Here is a 14,656-nt window from a genome sequence, read left to right as displayed (position 1 = left end):
GTTAATAGTTATGATCTCTCCTTCATTTTTAACACGGACCTTTATTTCTAAAGACTGACCCAACCACATCCCTTGACTAACAGCTTGGCTTGGACGCCTTTTAGGAGGGAAAATATACATACATACATACATACATATTTCCTGATCATTTTTCATACAGGGGCCTTTGCTTCTAATGACTAAATGAATGCCCAAATCTGACAAGCTGCTATGACTACTTGCCTAAGATGCCTTTTAGGAGGGGACAGACCTAAATCATCATCATCATCATCCATCATCATCATCATCATCATCTTTTCCTGCCCATTTCTTACTGGACTTCTTATTTCTAAGATCTGAAAAAGACCAGCTCTTGATTCCTTGGCCCAAATTCCTTTCAGGAGGGGCAGATCATGATGACGACGATCATGATGATTGATTGATTGATTGATTGATTGATTAAATTTGTATGCCACCCGTCTCCCCCAGAGGGTGACTCTGGGCGGCTCACAATTAGAGTAAAACCCAAAAACAGTTAAAAAATGAATACCCACATTCATTAATTAAAAAGTCAGGCTATATAAAAGACATCAAAAACTAAAATAAAAATAATAATTATTATTATTATCTTTTTCTGTCCATTTCTTGCTGGACCCCTTCATGTCTACAGTCTGAAAGGGAGGAGGCCAGATTCCTGTCAGGAGGGGGAAGATTACTAACACTAACACTAATAACATTAATAACACTAATACCACTAACAATCCTAACACTAATTCTGATGGACGGGGCGCGGCGCCGTCTCCCGCCTCGCGCGCCTCTCCGGCCCGGGAGCGCCCAGGAGGGCCTGAGCAGGCCGGGGGCCGCGCGGGCGGGCGGGGGAAGCGAGGCGAGGCGAGGCGAGGCGAGGCGGGGGCCGCGCTCTCGGGGCCTGTTCCTGGTGGCGAGGCGGAGCAGCAGCGGCGGCGACCTCGAGGACGGAGCCGGGCGCCCCGCTCCGGCCGGGCCGGCGGAGGTAACGGCGGGAGGGCGGGCGAGCGAGGAGGGAGCGGGGAGGCAGGCCCAGGCCCGGCCCGCTTCGTTTTCCCTCCGGGGAGGAGGAAGAGGCGGCGGCGGCCTCGGAGGCCGAGCAGCCGGCCTGCAGGCAGAGGTCCGACCGGGCAGCGCCTCTTCCCCCACTGCCCCAGACCCTGCTCGGGCTGAGGAGACGGGCCGACGTTCAACAGGGCAGCCTCTTCCCCAGGGCCCTGCTCAGGCTGGAGGGTCAGGTAGAGGTTCAACGGGACAGCACTTTTCCCCCACTGCTCCTCAGGCCCTGCTCAGGCTGGAGGGTGAAGCAGAGGTTCAACAGGGCAGTGCTTTTCGTCATATTGCCGTTCAGGCCCTGCTCAGGTTGGAGGGCCAGGCAGAGGTTCAACAAGACAGTGCCCCTGCTCCTTCTGTGCCCCATGTTTGCCAGATTTTGAAGACCTGCCATGCACTTTCAGATGCAATCTCGCAGCTGGGGAGTTATTGAAGGCACACAGGCAGACATTCAACAGGGCCATTTACTGCCCCATGAGATTGGGCTGTTTGGATATTGTATTTGTTTCTGGATAGCAAAGATCTTGGGGCAATTCCTTCAGCATCTCATGCACAGGTGTGTTTTACAAAGCACCTTTATTCATTCCGTCTCCCACCTCGTTTTTCTTCCCCTTCCTCCTTTAGCAAGAGGAAGATTCTGTACTGTGGAAACAATTATGGTAAAGCTGCAGTAAACTGGCAGCCCTGAGTTTTTGCTAATACATAATTGCATAGGTTCTACTAGGAACTGCAATGATGTGGAATCTGCCTGTTGCAGTGCGGGAGAGAGAAAAATGAAGTATCTGTTTAAAAAAAAAGAAAAACCTAAAAATACAGATTTTGTGATAGCAAAGGGGGGGAGTTTCTCTGGTCAGCTCTTTCACTGAAAAATTTGAGACCCTAACCCCAAAAACAAACTGCAGAGAAGCACCTAGACCCCCTGAAACCAAACACATCAATTTCAACACACTGAATTTGACCATTAAAGAGAGGAAATGTGATCTCATTCACACATGGCACCAAAGTGTGGTTTATTGTACATACTACACTTGGCCCAATCATATAACACACTGAGCCATAAACCCTTGATTTATTTACAAGCCACAGTAACCAGGTCCATACAACCTCCAAAGCTCTACTGAAACACATTACAGTTTAGCCCAATACATGAACTCAAGGCAAGGTTGAATCAGCTGCATTTCACACACTGCTTTTAATGCTTATTCCAAAGTTGACCATTGGTACAATTAGTTAAGGATAAATATAACTGAAAACTCACACATAAATCCTGTTGACTCTAATGGGGATAACTCACAGGACATTATAAATAGGATAGTTGCCTTATTGGTTGAAAAACCTGTATTTTTGGCCTGTATTCCTTCTGTGCTCCCTGATTTTTTTAACATCAGCCTAAAGAACAGTTTGTGAGACTCTTTTATACCTTCTAGGGGGTATCTAATTGATCCTAAGCATTATCACCTAACAATGATTTTGAATGGATTTTTCCTCTATGGAACAATAGGGCTAAGTTTGCTTTACATTTAGAAATGTGAATAAACACAACATTCAAAATACTCTTTTTCTCACTCTCTTTCTAGGATTTAGGGGTTGAAAAGGCACTGATTTGTTTCTAAGCTGAAACCGTCATCATGTCTAAAGAGGTGAAGGAACTCCAGAAACGGTGGCACGTGGTGATGGATACAGTACATAGCAACTCTCATGTGAGTTATGGATGGATTTGTGTCTTTAGCTGGCATTTTCCTTCTGTTTAGGGAAATACAAGCTGAACTAAAAGTAGGTGTAATAAAACTGGATGGAAAGGAGATGAGGACACAATCAGCGATGAGATTGGCCTCATCACTCCTGAATTTTCGAAGGTCCCTCAAGACCTGGTTATGTCAGCAGGCTTGGGGATCCCAGGGGACAGGTGAACTAGTGAGGTGGCTCTGTTATTAACATCTCTTTGCCTATTATTTTCCTTTTTTTTTTTTTTGGGTTTTAGTTCTGTTTTTATCATTTTTAATGTTTTTAATAATTACTATGTAATGTTTTACATAATGATTCTTTCCATATTTATTGTTTTACTGGATTGTTGTATGCCACCCAGAGTCACTTTTGTGAGATGGGCAGCCATATAAACGTGATTAATAAATAAATAAAATTGCCATGTTTCTTGATGCAAGGCCATTTTTGCTTAATAACCAGGCTAAACTTCAGCAAGTTCTTTTGTGGGAGTCCAGCCAGTATGGTTGGTTTATGGTAGTGCAAAATCAGCCAGTTGGGTGAACGCAGCAAATTATGTTTAAAGGATGAATTAGCTTGTGTGAGCACAGCTTTACAAGGGTGGGGCATCCTGAGGGGAAAGGGCACAAAGGGCAGGATGGTAACTACAACCACATGATCAAAGCCTCCACCTTTGTTGTGTGGGACAGAGAAGAAAGGGGCAGGGCATCCTTGTATGGTTATGGCTGCCATATTGACTTTTTGACCTCTTCCAGTGGATGCCCTTAGCATGGGACCTCAGCTCTCAGCATCTTTTGCCTTGCTTTGTTTGTTTGCAGGTGAACCTCTGGGAAACCTTGGAGCCTGGTTTGTCAGTCAGCCTTTGTGGGTCACTGCTTTGGGTTAACCAAAGCCCTTCAATACATCATGGTTAAGATGAGCATACCTTAGTGGGTTGTGCAGACAGCCTGTGACTAACAGTGCAGCCTTATATTGGTTTATATCTCTACTCAAAACAAGCCCTTTTTTTGCTGAGGCAGTTGAATCTCCTACCAATTTGAGATGAATTTTAGCCCAGTAAATAAATATAATTGTATGTCCTTTGATATTTTGGCGGGATGATTTCATGTTGATGTTCTTTTCAGGGTTTCTCTGTCATAAATTCAAGACAGGTTCAGTGGCCAGAATCACACTTAAAGAGCGAATTAGGCTAGTTCTTAATTCAATGATTTTCCAGAATAAGTTCCCAGGATCTTTAAAAACTTCATCCTTTTTCCATGTATATCCCAGGTTGTTGCTTTTATGAACTCCAGAGTTGGCCAGTACCTTGATGATCATCCTTTCGCTGCCCTCTCCTTGCTGGTATTTATTGCAGCCTCAGCGATTCCAATTGCATTTTTTCTGGTTTTTGTCGTCACTACAACCGTCCTGGCTTGCATCGGAGTGATCGTCATGGAAGGTATTCACGTCTTTGGAAAACACCTCCCCAGGGACAGCTGTAGCTTTTGAAAGGAATTTGAAGCCCTGAGTGTGATCATCATTGAAGAAAACACAATGGCGGTCCATAAAGTTAAACTTCCCTGAACTTTAATGGCCGTGGGCATGTTTCCTTGGCAGCAGTGTAGAAGTAGCTCCTCACTGCCTCCTTACAGGATTTTATGCAATCTCCCAGTCTAGTTTACTACCCTGAGATTTCTTAGGGGCCTCCCGTCCAAGAACTAACCAGGCCTAACTGCTTAGCTTTCCTAGACCAGCCCTATGCTGCCACTTGCTGACAGTGCAATAAAAATAGATTCCTAGAGAAGCCATGAAGCTAGTTACATCTCATTCTTGGTAGGTTTCGTAATATCCCTGGGTGGGGTCACTTTGCTGTGCATTCTTGGAGGACTGGGCATGCTGTCACTGGTGGTTTCCGGAGTGCTGAGCGTTTGCTACCTGTCTCTTACAACCCTGCTCAGCTACTGGCCCATTCAAGAGTAAGTACTCCAGATCTGATAATAAATTGTACTCTTATACTGTTCCATGGCAGCCACAAACCGTGAGGACTAATCCACATTGGCTTCCTTGAAATGCCATTCAAAACAGGGGCTAGGCAAATGTTTTGCAGGGCATTTAGTTCCAACAGATTGGTGGAGCTCCTCCATCGTGCTAAGCTACAGTTTGCTTTAACTGAGTTGTGAACAAGCTGTAATGGCCTAGCTCATGCCTAAGACTAAGTTATGAACCATGGTTCACAAGCCACAGGAACTAGGTTCGTGCTAAGCCGTGTTATGGTTCTGCTTGGCTTTGTGTCATTCACAAATCAGGTTTTACAGTTAAATCTTTTGTTTTACGGTTCCAACCAGATATGGCTCCTTTGACAAATCATGGTTACACAAGCCAGGTTGGCACCATTTCTTGCCCCATTCACTGGCTTAGCAGTATGGCCTCAAGGAAGAATAAAGTGCACTTTGTGGTTCATGTATTCCTTCCAGGCGATATCCAGTGCCTGTGCTGTCGTCATTTCAGTGCTAGCCCAGCCCACTTCTACAAGATTTTGAAGAGTCCCAATCTGTATTTTTTATGCCTCTGCTGTAGCCTATTTTATTCCTTCTCTAGACTGTTCCCGCTTAAGATATAATTGCAGCTTCGAGTCCATTCTTCCCACCATCCAGTAAAAGGTCCTACTTTGCAGACATTAAGACTGACTGCATTCACACAATACGCTTATCCACGAGCTCAAAAGCTATATTTAGCTTGTTGTCCAAGCCCAATCTGTGTGGTTAATTTATATTTCACTGTATTTTGCATGTGCAGTTGCATTCATTCAATGCACCATGCATTGGCACGGCCCACAAACCCAGTCCTCTCTGGCAGAGATGACTCTTTCTGCTGGAACCAACGATTAATCAGACTAAATAGCAAAATGCAGGCAATGCAAATTTTAAAACTAATATAGAGAAAGCTTATCACCTTTTTGTTTTTTTTTAATTCAGGGCTGAAGTAAGTGCCTTTGGTTCTCCTTTGAAAAACCTCTTGAAACAAGATAACGTAGTAATAAATATTCTGGAAATTTGGAATAACGGCCCTGCTAGCTAATGAGATGGGGAAGATTGTGCGCCAGGAAGGCAGAAATCGTGCTCTCTCTTTTTCTCTCTCTCAGGGGCCTGTCAAAGAAAGAGATTGCCAATGGAAGCAGTTTTGTCTCAAGCAACCTTTGTGACGAAGATGCAGAAGCTACTAACAAGGAGTGAATAAATTGGATAGCTGCTTGAAATGTTTCTTACAGTGGCACTTTAAAAAATGTAGCTGGGAAGGCATCCTTGTTACTCTGTAGAATTGTTTACCTCTCTCAAGATGATCAGGGTTCAGCTCCTTATTATGGGAATTGGAGACAAATGTTTCCCAAGGCTGCCACTGAGGCAGCCGAGCCCTCGTCAGTTTATTTAGGGAACCTGAATTTCTCGGCAGCTTTTAGGCAAGGCTTTCGTGCACGGGTGCTCCCGCAATGGCTGGTTTCCAGCTCATTCGCTCTTCACTTTGACAAGGCAAGGAACACAATGACAGTGTTGATTTCAATGAGGGGAGTGGGATGGGGGGATCTCTCTAAGCCTGACGACATTGCTGGTGATGGCGAGCAGAACAGAAATACAGGCACTGGCGAAGACCCCATTAAAGCAGGTGTTTTTCTTTTTGTGTTTTGGTTGGAGGTCAAACATTTTTGGTTGTTTCTAGGGCATTTGGGAATGATGTTCTGCCATTTGTTCGTTTCTCATTGTGCTAGGCATCTAGCAGCTTTGCAGAATGCCAGATGGTTAAGCACAGTGCCTTCTTTTATGCAGGTTTTAGAATACAGGTCATTCTAGCTCTGGTTTGCATATTTTCATTTTTTTTAAACTATTAATGTGTTTTCCTCCTGCTTTGATGGAAAGCTGTCATCAGATACTTTTGCCAGTAAATCATTACTTTTCATCCAAGCTGTCTCTGTCACATTTCTCAGCATCAGTTTGCACCAGCGGTGTGTGAGAAGCCTTGGCACATCACCCTTAGCCCTCAGTATATACCTTTTCCAGGGCTGAGGGCTACATCTGATCTTTAAGTGTTATGACCAAAGCACATTCCGAAAAGTATGAAGCGAGGCAGATCAAATATTAAATATAATTTCATTTTGGTTCCAGTTCAGTTTAATTAAAATTAAATACAGGTTAGATTGATTACAGTGCAGGCACATATTTAATCATTTTCCTCTTTTATTACATTAAAAACTAAGATGGTAACTTTCAAAGGTCCTGGTTTCCAGCCTTGAGAGAATGCAATCTGGAGCCTCAGATAGTGAACCTTGGGGCTAAAGTATAATTCAGTTAGTTTGGGCTTAGCATGTTGTATGAATTTAGCTAAATTCAGATTGTTCAGCCAACAGGGACTTTGTGCAGAAATCCAAAAGGTACAGTGGGGCGGAGGGACATACATGTGCCCCAGAGTGGGTGAAATCAAGAGTTAGGTTTTAGGCGTTCTTCCCACCTTTATGTTATCTTTCCCTGGGAGATTCTGGATCCTGAAGCTGGATATCTGGGTAAGAATCTGTCCAAACATGCACACCAAAGACCAAGCTGAAGATGACATCAGCAATGCAGGCATGGAATTTTCCCCACCCAATATAGAAAATAAAAGGTAGGTATAGTGCATTCGGAAAGTATTCAGACCCCCGTCACTTTTTTCAGTTTTGTTATGTTGCAGCCTAATACTACAATTGTTCAAATTCATTTTTTTTCTCATTAATCTACATTCAGTACCCCATAATGACAAAGTGAAAACAGAATTTTAGAAATGTCTGTAAATTTATTAAAAAGGAAAAACTGAAATACCACATTGGCATAAGTATTCAGACCCTTTACTCAGTACTTTGTTGAAGCACCTTTGGCAGCAATTACAGCCTCAAGTCTTTTTCAGTATGACATGACAAGCTTTGCACACCTGGATTGGAGGATTTTCTGCCATTCTTTGCAAATCCTCTCAAGCTCAGTCAGGTTGGATGGGGACCATTGGTGGACAGCCATTTCCAGGTCTCTCCAGAGATGCTCAATAGGGTTCAAGTAGGGGCTCTGGCTGGGCCACTCTAGGACATTCACAGAGTTGTCTCTAAGCCATTCCTGTGTTGTCTTGGCTGTGTGCTTAGGATCATTGTCATGTTGGAAGGTGAACCTTCGGCCCAGTCTGAAATCCTGAGTGCTGTGGAACAGGTTTTCATTGAGGATATCTCTGTACTTTGCTCTCTCCAGCTTTCCCTCAACCCTGACCAGTCTCCCAGTCCCCACTGCTGAAAAGCACCCCCACAGCATGAGGCTGCCACCACTATGCTTCACTGTTGGGATGGTATTGGGCAGGTGATGAGCGGTGCCTGGTTTCCTCCAGACAGAACATTTAGAATTGAGGCCAAACAGTTCAATCTTGGTTTCATCAGACCAGAGAATCTTGTTCCTCACAGTCTGAGAGTCCTTCAGGTGCTTTTTTGCAAACTCCAAGCAGACTTTCATGTGTTTTGCACTGAGGAGAGGCTTCCGTCTAGCCACTCTGCCACAAAGCCCAGATCGGTGGAGGGCTGCCGTGATGGTTGTCCTTCTGGAACTTTGTCCCATCTCCACAGAGGATCTCTGGAGCTCAGTCAGAGTGACCATTGGGTTCTTGGTCACCTCTCTTACTAAGGCTCTTCTCCCCCAATTGCTCAGTTTGGCCGGGCGACCAGCTCTTGGAAGAGTCCTGGTTGTGCCAAACTTCTTTCGTTTGAGAATTATGGGGGCCACTGTGCTCTTGGGAACCTTCAATGCAGCAGAGACTTTTTTGTAGCCTTCCCCAGATCTGTGCCATGCAATAATCCTGTCTCTGAGCTCTGCAGGCAGTTCCTTGGACCTCATGGCTTTCGCTCTGATACAGGATGCATTGTCAGCTGTGAGGCCTTCTATAGAGAGGTGTGCACCTTTCCAAATCATGTCCAATCAATTTAATTAGCACAGGTGGACTCCAATCAAGGTGTAGAAACAGCTCAGCAACGATCAAGAGAAATAGGAGGCACCTGAGCTAAATTTCAGGTGATGTTGCAAAGGGTCTGAATACTTAACGCCAATGTAATATTTCAGTTTTTCCTTTTTAATAAATTTACAGGCATTTCTAAAATTCTGTTTTCACTTTGTCATTAAGGGGTACTGAGTGTAGATTAATGAGGAAAAAAATGAACATGAACGACTGTAGTATCAGGTTGCAACATAACCAAACTGAAAAAAGTGAAGGGGTCTGAATACTTTCCGAATGCACTGTATATTCAGCCTTATTTATACATTTATGGTATTTATACCATGATTCAGTCACGAGACTTAGAAGGCAAATTTGCTGTAGACCTCGTAGAAGAGCCATGTTAGTCTGCTAGCCAAAAATCAGAAGGACTCTGGCAGCACCTTTGCAGACTAACCAATTTTATTTAAAGGCATCTGCTTCGGTGAGCTACAGATGCTTGGCATGGTTGGGTCAATATAGGATTTAAATTGGGACGAAGTGGGGAGGAATGGGAGGGGAAGACAGGCTGGTGGCGCAGATACAGGTTACTGTGAGACAGGTTATAGGCATATCAATTTACAATTGCACTGTGTTAAAAAATCCATTGTGGTTGCTGACTCCTGACTTTTCATAAAGCCTGTACAGAAACACAAGCCTATCCACGTGATATGATGGTCTGTTGCTTTAGGAGGAGGATTTGAAGGGTGGCTCTTCTTCCATTTTACTCTGCCTTACAGTAAGGCCAGCTTTGGGTTGCTTGCTGGATGGGCGAGGAGGAGAGCAAGGGAAGGGTATAGGGCAGTGTTGTCCAAACTTGGCCACTTTAAGATGAGTGGACTTCAACTCCCAGAATTCCCCACCCCAGCATGCTGGCTGGGGAATTCTGGGAGTTGAAGTCCACTCATCTTAAAGTGGCCAAGTTTGGACAACACTGGTATAGGGTGAGGTTAGGAGGGAGGTGGTGGGTGGCAGAATAAATGAGTGGAAGTGAAGATTACACTGTTCAATTTGGCCTCCAGCCCCACAGAGTGATGCCTGTAGCTCACTTGTTGTCAACAGGATACCCTTGACAGATTACGCTCCGGAAATGCAGACTTCAGGGGGAAAAGAGCCAGTCTAGCATGCATAACCAACAAAGCCACACTGTGGCGTAGCTTGGGTTTCGTGTATCTTCTGAACCTTATCGCTGTGGTTTGTAAGGAGTGCTGAGCGGTTCTGCTCCAGAGGACACAAGCCTTTCACGCCCTCCACTACTTGATCGTATTAGCTGGAAGACTCCCCAGTTGGGCACCCAGCCATGCAGCAAAGAGGAGGAAAGACCTTGGGGAGGGGGCTTTCCAAAGCCTTCTTGCCCAGCCCCTCCTCCACCTGCTGATTTGCACAACACCCTCTAGTAAAATGTGCTTGGCTAGTTTCTAGCTCGGTCTTCCATGCAAACCCAACCCGCTGGCTTAATTCAATAAACTGCTATTAAACTAGACTAGGGATAACTCATTAAACCTGGAATCGGCCAGGGTTGGCCAACACTGGCTCGCACCTTCAGCTTCCCACCTTTACAGCAAACATGATTTGGGCTTAAAGACACAGCTCAAGTCCTTGTTTCCAAGCTAAGCAGCGAAGTTCTTCCAAAAATGCACAAAGATGGGCTGGCACTGGCTTGCTCAGAAGGCGGTACAGAAAGCAAGAAAGTCAGAGAAGCGTGTGGGTATGTGTGTGCGTGCTTCTCCTCTTCTGCAGCAGGAGCAACTGCTCCTCTCGGTCTCGGGAAACAGAAAACGTGGAAGGCATGAAACAGCACCTCCCGGGGATTCAGCTCCACTCTCCTTTCTTCCGCATGACCCCACCTCACCAACTTCTCACCACCCCTGGGATCTAATTGCTTTCTAGTGCGCCCTCCAAGAATGGATTTCCAGGCAAATCACACCTCCAACGATTCCTCTCCAAACATCTCACAGCTGGGACAAGTCTCCCCCTCCAACGGTAAGTTGAAGCAGAAAGATGCAGTGGAATTTGGAAAGAAAGGAAAGGATCTTGTTGAGCCAAAACTTTCTCTGATCTGTAGATGCTGGGGAGGTGAAGGAGAAACTAGCTAACCAATATTGAATAGCCAAATAGGTAAATCCTTCAAAATGTTATGCCTTTGGTATCTCAACTGGACAGAGTTACTCCCACTTGCTACGCAAGGTGTTGTTAAATGCCCAAGTGACCAAGATGTTGTTGCTCTGTGTGTTTGTGTAATACATTAAAAATCACAGCATGGAAGGTTTCCCCTATCAAGCTAAGCCATGGTTTGCTTTCCCATTCGTTGACTAAACCACCATTGATGAGGTTTGCATGTTCTGCTTAGCCACAATGCAATTGGCTTGTTTTTGTTTAGCCTGCTCTTCAGATACAGCCAAGATATCATGTGTCCTTGGAACATGGAGAATCGGTGTGTGTGTGTGGCTGATGCAAAATTACTCTCTTTGTCACTTTGATCTAGACTCTTGGCACAATTGGATTCGAGGTGGTCCCTTGTCTGAAAGCATCTGATCTCTCTGCTTCAGCTGGAAGCATCAAAGCAAGCCAACCCCATGGAACTGGCTGTTTAAATCAGATGGAAAGGAGTTTCTGGGCATGTACAGAACCCCTTTTAGACCAAAGGGCAGCAGCTATGCAGTTGTTCTTTGAAGGGGCCCTTGGATTTAAACATCTTCAAATCCAAGGGGTCCTTCAGAGCTCTGCTCTAGAATACAAGCATCTCTCGCTTTAATGCACTTCACAGATATTGCGGGGGTTTTTTATAACTTGAAGGTGTGTGGCAACCCTGCATCAAGCAAGCCCATCAGATGATGACTAGCATTTTTTAGCAATAAAGTGTTTTTTAACTGAGATATGTACATTGCTTTTTAGACACAATGCTATTGCACGCTTAATAGACTACAGTTTAGTGTAAACATTAACATTTATATGCACTGGGAAACCATAACATTTGTGGGACTCGCTTTATGGTGATATTCGCTTTATTGTGGTGGTCTGGAACCAAACCCGCAATATCTCCGAGGTATGCCTGTAGCACATAATGGGACTCGGGGCAAATTTCAGGGCACCAAAGTAGCTGCTGGCTTGCCTGAAAATATTCTGAACTAAACACAGTAACATGCCTGACTATTTGAACAGTCCCCCTGCTAGACACCCCTCCATTCTAGAATCTAAAATTATTAAATTGCATTTATATTTACACACCACACACACATTTCCAAGGCCTCCGTGCTATGGAGCAATCTGGAATATTCCCTTCCTTCTTGGCTTAAACAGCACAAGCCCTCTGCTATTGGTTCTCTTTTTCCAAATGTCTCAAGAAATAAGAAGCAGAGCAGATCATTCTGTATGTGGTATTGAACCTTTTGGGTGAACATATAAAGAAAGAACAGGCCGTTTCCACCCACCAATGTCTCTTCTTTGGCCTCTCAAAGGTTCCTATGAATATTAGATGAAAGGAAAAACAACCATAGGCCAAAATGCATGGCATTTTCTAGTTCTATATGAATGCTGCATGTTTTGCTGGTAGTTCCTTGTATCTTACACTCTTCTTGTATGGATGAGTATAGGAATCAGCCAGTACAGTGTAATGCAGTGTTTTTTTCACACTTGGCAACTTTAAGATGTGTGGACTTCAACTCCCAGAATTCCCCAGCCAGCATGCTGGCTGGGGAATTCTGGGAGTTGAAGTCCACACATCTTAAAGTTGCTAAATCTGAAAAACATGGGTGTAATGGGTCTGAAATGGTACTAAGAACCAGGAGATTCTGAATTCACATCTCACCTCTGGTCCACATGCACTAGAATATATCACGTCAGCCTAACTCACTTCATCCTAAGCCATAACGTGGCTTCTCTGAGTCCCCCTTAGTGTGTTGTCTAAATCCAGCCATGATAATACAGTTTAGAAGCATGGTTAACTATAACAAGCAAGCCATGGCTTAGTATTACATGTGAATCCAGCCAATACTTCTTATTGAGGCCAGAAGGCTCCGTTATTCATGTTAATGATCAATGGACTTTGTTCAGAGTTACTCTGCCTTTACACATTTCTCTGGTTAGGTGTGCACACCATGATATGCCATGAGTAACTAATCAAGCTTCAAAACCCATACAACATAGTGACCCATTAACTAACCACACCAGAGAGGTACACACTCACACCAACCCCCAAATTAGTCAACTACATTTTGGCCAAACTTGATGCGTTTGTGCAGCTTCTATTTCACGACAGCAAAGCTGTCAAACACAAAGAACTGTTAAGGGCCAAGATCAAGGGCTGGAAAATAACTAGGAACTCAGTCAATTGGATACAGAGTCCAAAGCTGGGCCAGAAGGAATCTAGGGTTCAAGAGGCAGAGGTTCAGCAAGTCAAAAGAAACCCGATTCATCCATCAGAGATTGGTAGACAGACATTAGGGAGGAATTGCTTCTCAAGAGCTGATGAAGTTGGAGCTCTAAGAACCCCACCCAAGTTCCAGCTGCCAGCTATTAGGTTACCTGAAATAAATTCTTCCTCATGAGAAGGGCCCCTACATCCAAGTAAGCCTTGACTCACATGTAGACCTGCTTCTTAGTTATCTGTTCATTTCCTGGTCTGAACTCAACTGCCAGCCTGCCTGTGTGTCTTGACTGCATAAAGGCAGGCTGTTCTTTCCATATTATGTGATGCTTTTACTATCTTGTGGTGGTCTGAACCTGGGATTGTAACTCCAGAGTTCCAGGAATCTGACTGGGGGCAAATTTGTAGCCACCTCAAGCTCTGATGATTCAGCTTCAACTTTAGCTGAGGATTCTTAGGCAAGATGTGGCACTTTAAGTACCCTCTCTCTTTCTCTCCCTCTATTTCTTCCTAGGTGATCTAAACTCCTTGAGCTATCCAACCATTATCATGTCCATCCTCTTTGGTATCATTTGCCTTGTGGGCATCATTGGCAACAGCCTGGTGATCTGTGCTGTCTTTAAGAAATCCAGCCCAGGCAGCAGCGTACCTGATATCTTCATTGTCAATCTTTCCTTGGTGGACCTCCTGTTCCTCCTGGGTATGCCCTTCCTCATCCATCAGCTGCTGGGCAAAGGAACCTGGAAGTTTGGAGAAACCATGTGCACCATCATTACTGCCTTGGATGCCAACAGCCAGTTCACCAGCATTTACATCCTCACTGCCATGTCCATTGACCGCTATCTGGCTACTGTGCATCCTTTCTCCTCCACCCGCTTCAGGAAGCCCCCAGTGGCCATCTTGGCCATCTGTATGCTCTGGGCCCTCTCCTTTCTCAGCATCACTCCAGTCTGGATGTACACACAGCTCATTCCCCTGCCAGGAGAGCTGCTGGGTTGTGGGATTCATCTGCCAGATCCTCAGCGGGACATCTACTGGTATACTCTCTACCAGTTCTTCCTTGCTTTCGCCATCCCTTTTGCTCTCATCACAGTGGCCTATCAGAGAATCCTCCTGAAGATGGCCAGGTCCTCTGAAGCACTGACCAGACAAAGAGGCACCCAACTCCGGATCAAAAGGGTGACCCGCATCGCCATTGCCATCTGCCTGGCCTTCTTCGTGTGCTGGGCCCCGTTCCATGTCCTACAGCTAGTGCAACTGGCTGTCCAGCCCACCTTACCTTTCTATTATGCCTACAATGTGGCAATCAGCCTGGGTTATGCCAACAGCTCCCTTAACCCATTCATCTACATCTTTCTTGGGCAGAATTCCCACCGAAGAATCACGGTCTCTGACAAACCCGCAGATGCAGAGGGACTTTTTCAAAACCAAGTCAAAAATGCCCCAGGAGAACCCAGTGAATCTGGGCAACCTTTGTTGCATTTGGTCTCTGTCTTAGCCAGATAG

General features: G+C 45.0%; 2 protein-coding genes across 2 annotated transcripts; both read left to right on the top strand.

The window, feature by feature from the left end:
- Positions 1-786: 786 nt before the first annotated feature.
- On the top strand, positions 787-6,716 carry LDAF1 (lipid droplet assembly factor 1). The gene is made up of 5 exons (XM_088148093.1): positions 787-991; positions 2,637-2,759; positions 4,051-4,219; positions 4,598-4,736; positions 5,903-6,716. The coding sequence occupies exons 2-5, from the start codon at positions 2,688-2,690 to the stop codon at positions 5,991-5,993; spliced, it is 471 nt and encodes a 156-aa protein (XP_088004219.1). The 5' UTR covers positions 787-991; positions 2,637-2,687; the 3' UTR covers positions 5,994-6,716.
- A 3,972-nt stretch (positions 6,717-10,688) lies between these two features.
- LOC103067309 (melanin-concentrating hormone receptor 1) lies at positions 10,689-14,656 on the top strand. Its single transcript, XM_007424992.2, has 2 exons — positions 10,689-10,767; positions 13,665-14,656. The coding sequence occupies exons 1-2, from the start codon at positions 10,689-10,691 to the stop codon at positions 14,654-14,656; spliced, it is 1,071 nt and encodes a 356-aa protein (XP_007425054.2).

This window comes from Python bivittatus, unplaced genomic scaffold, assembly GCF_059951505.1.
Source record: "Python bivittatus isolate LINGU-HERP-01145 unplaced genomic scaffold, Pbiv_v1 ctg000560_np1212, whole genome shotgun sequence".
In the NCBI taxonomy this organism is placed as follows: Eukaryota; Metazoa; Chordata; class Lepidosauria; order Squamata; family Pythonidae; genus Python; species Python bivittatus.
This window is presented reverse-complemented; position numbering and strand designations above follow the sequence as displayed.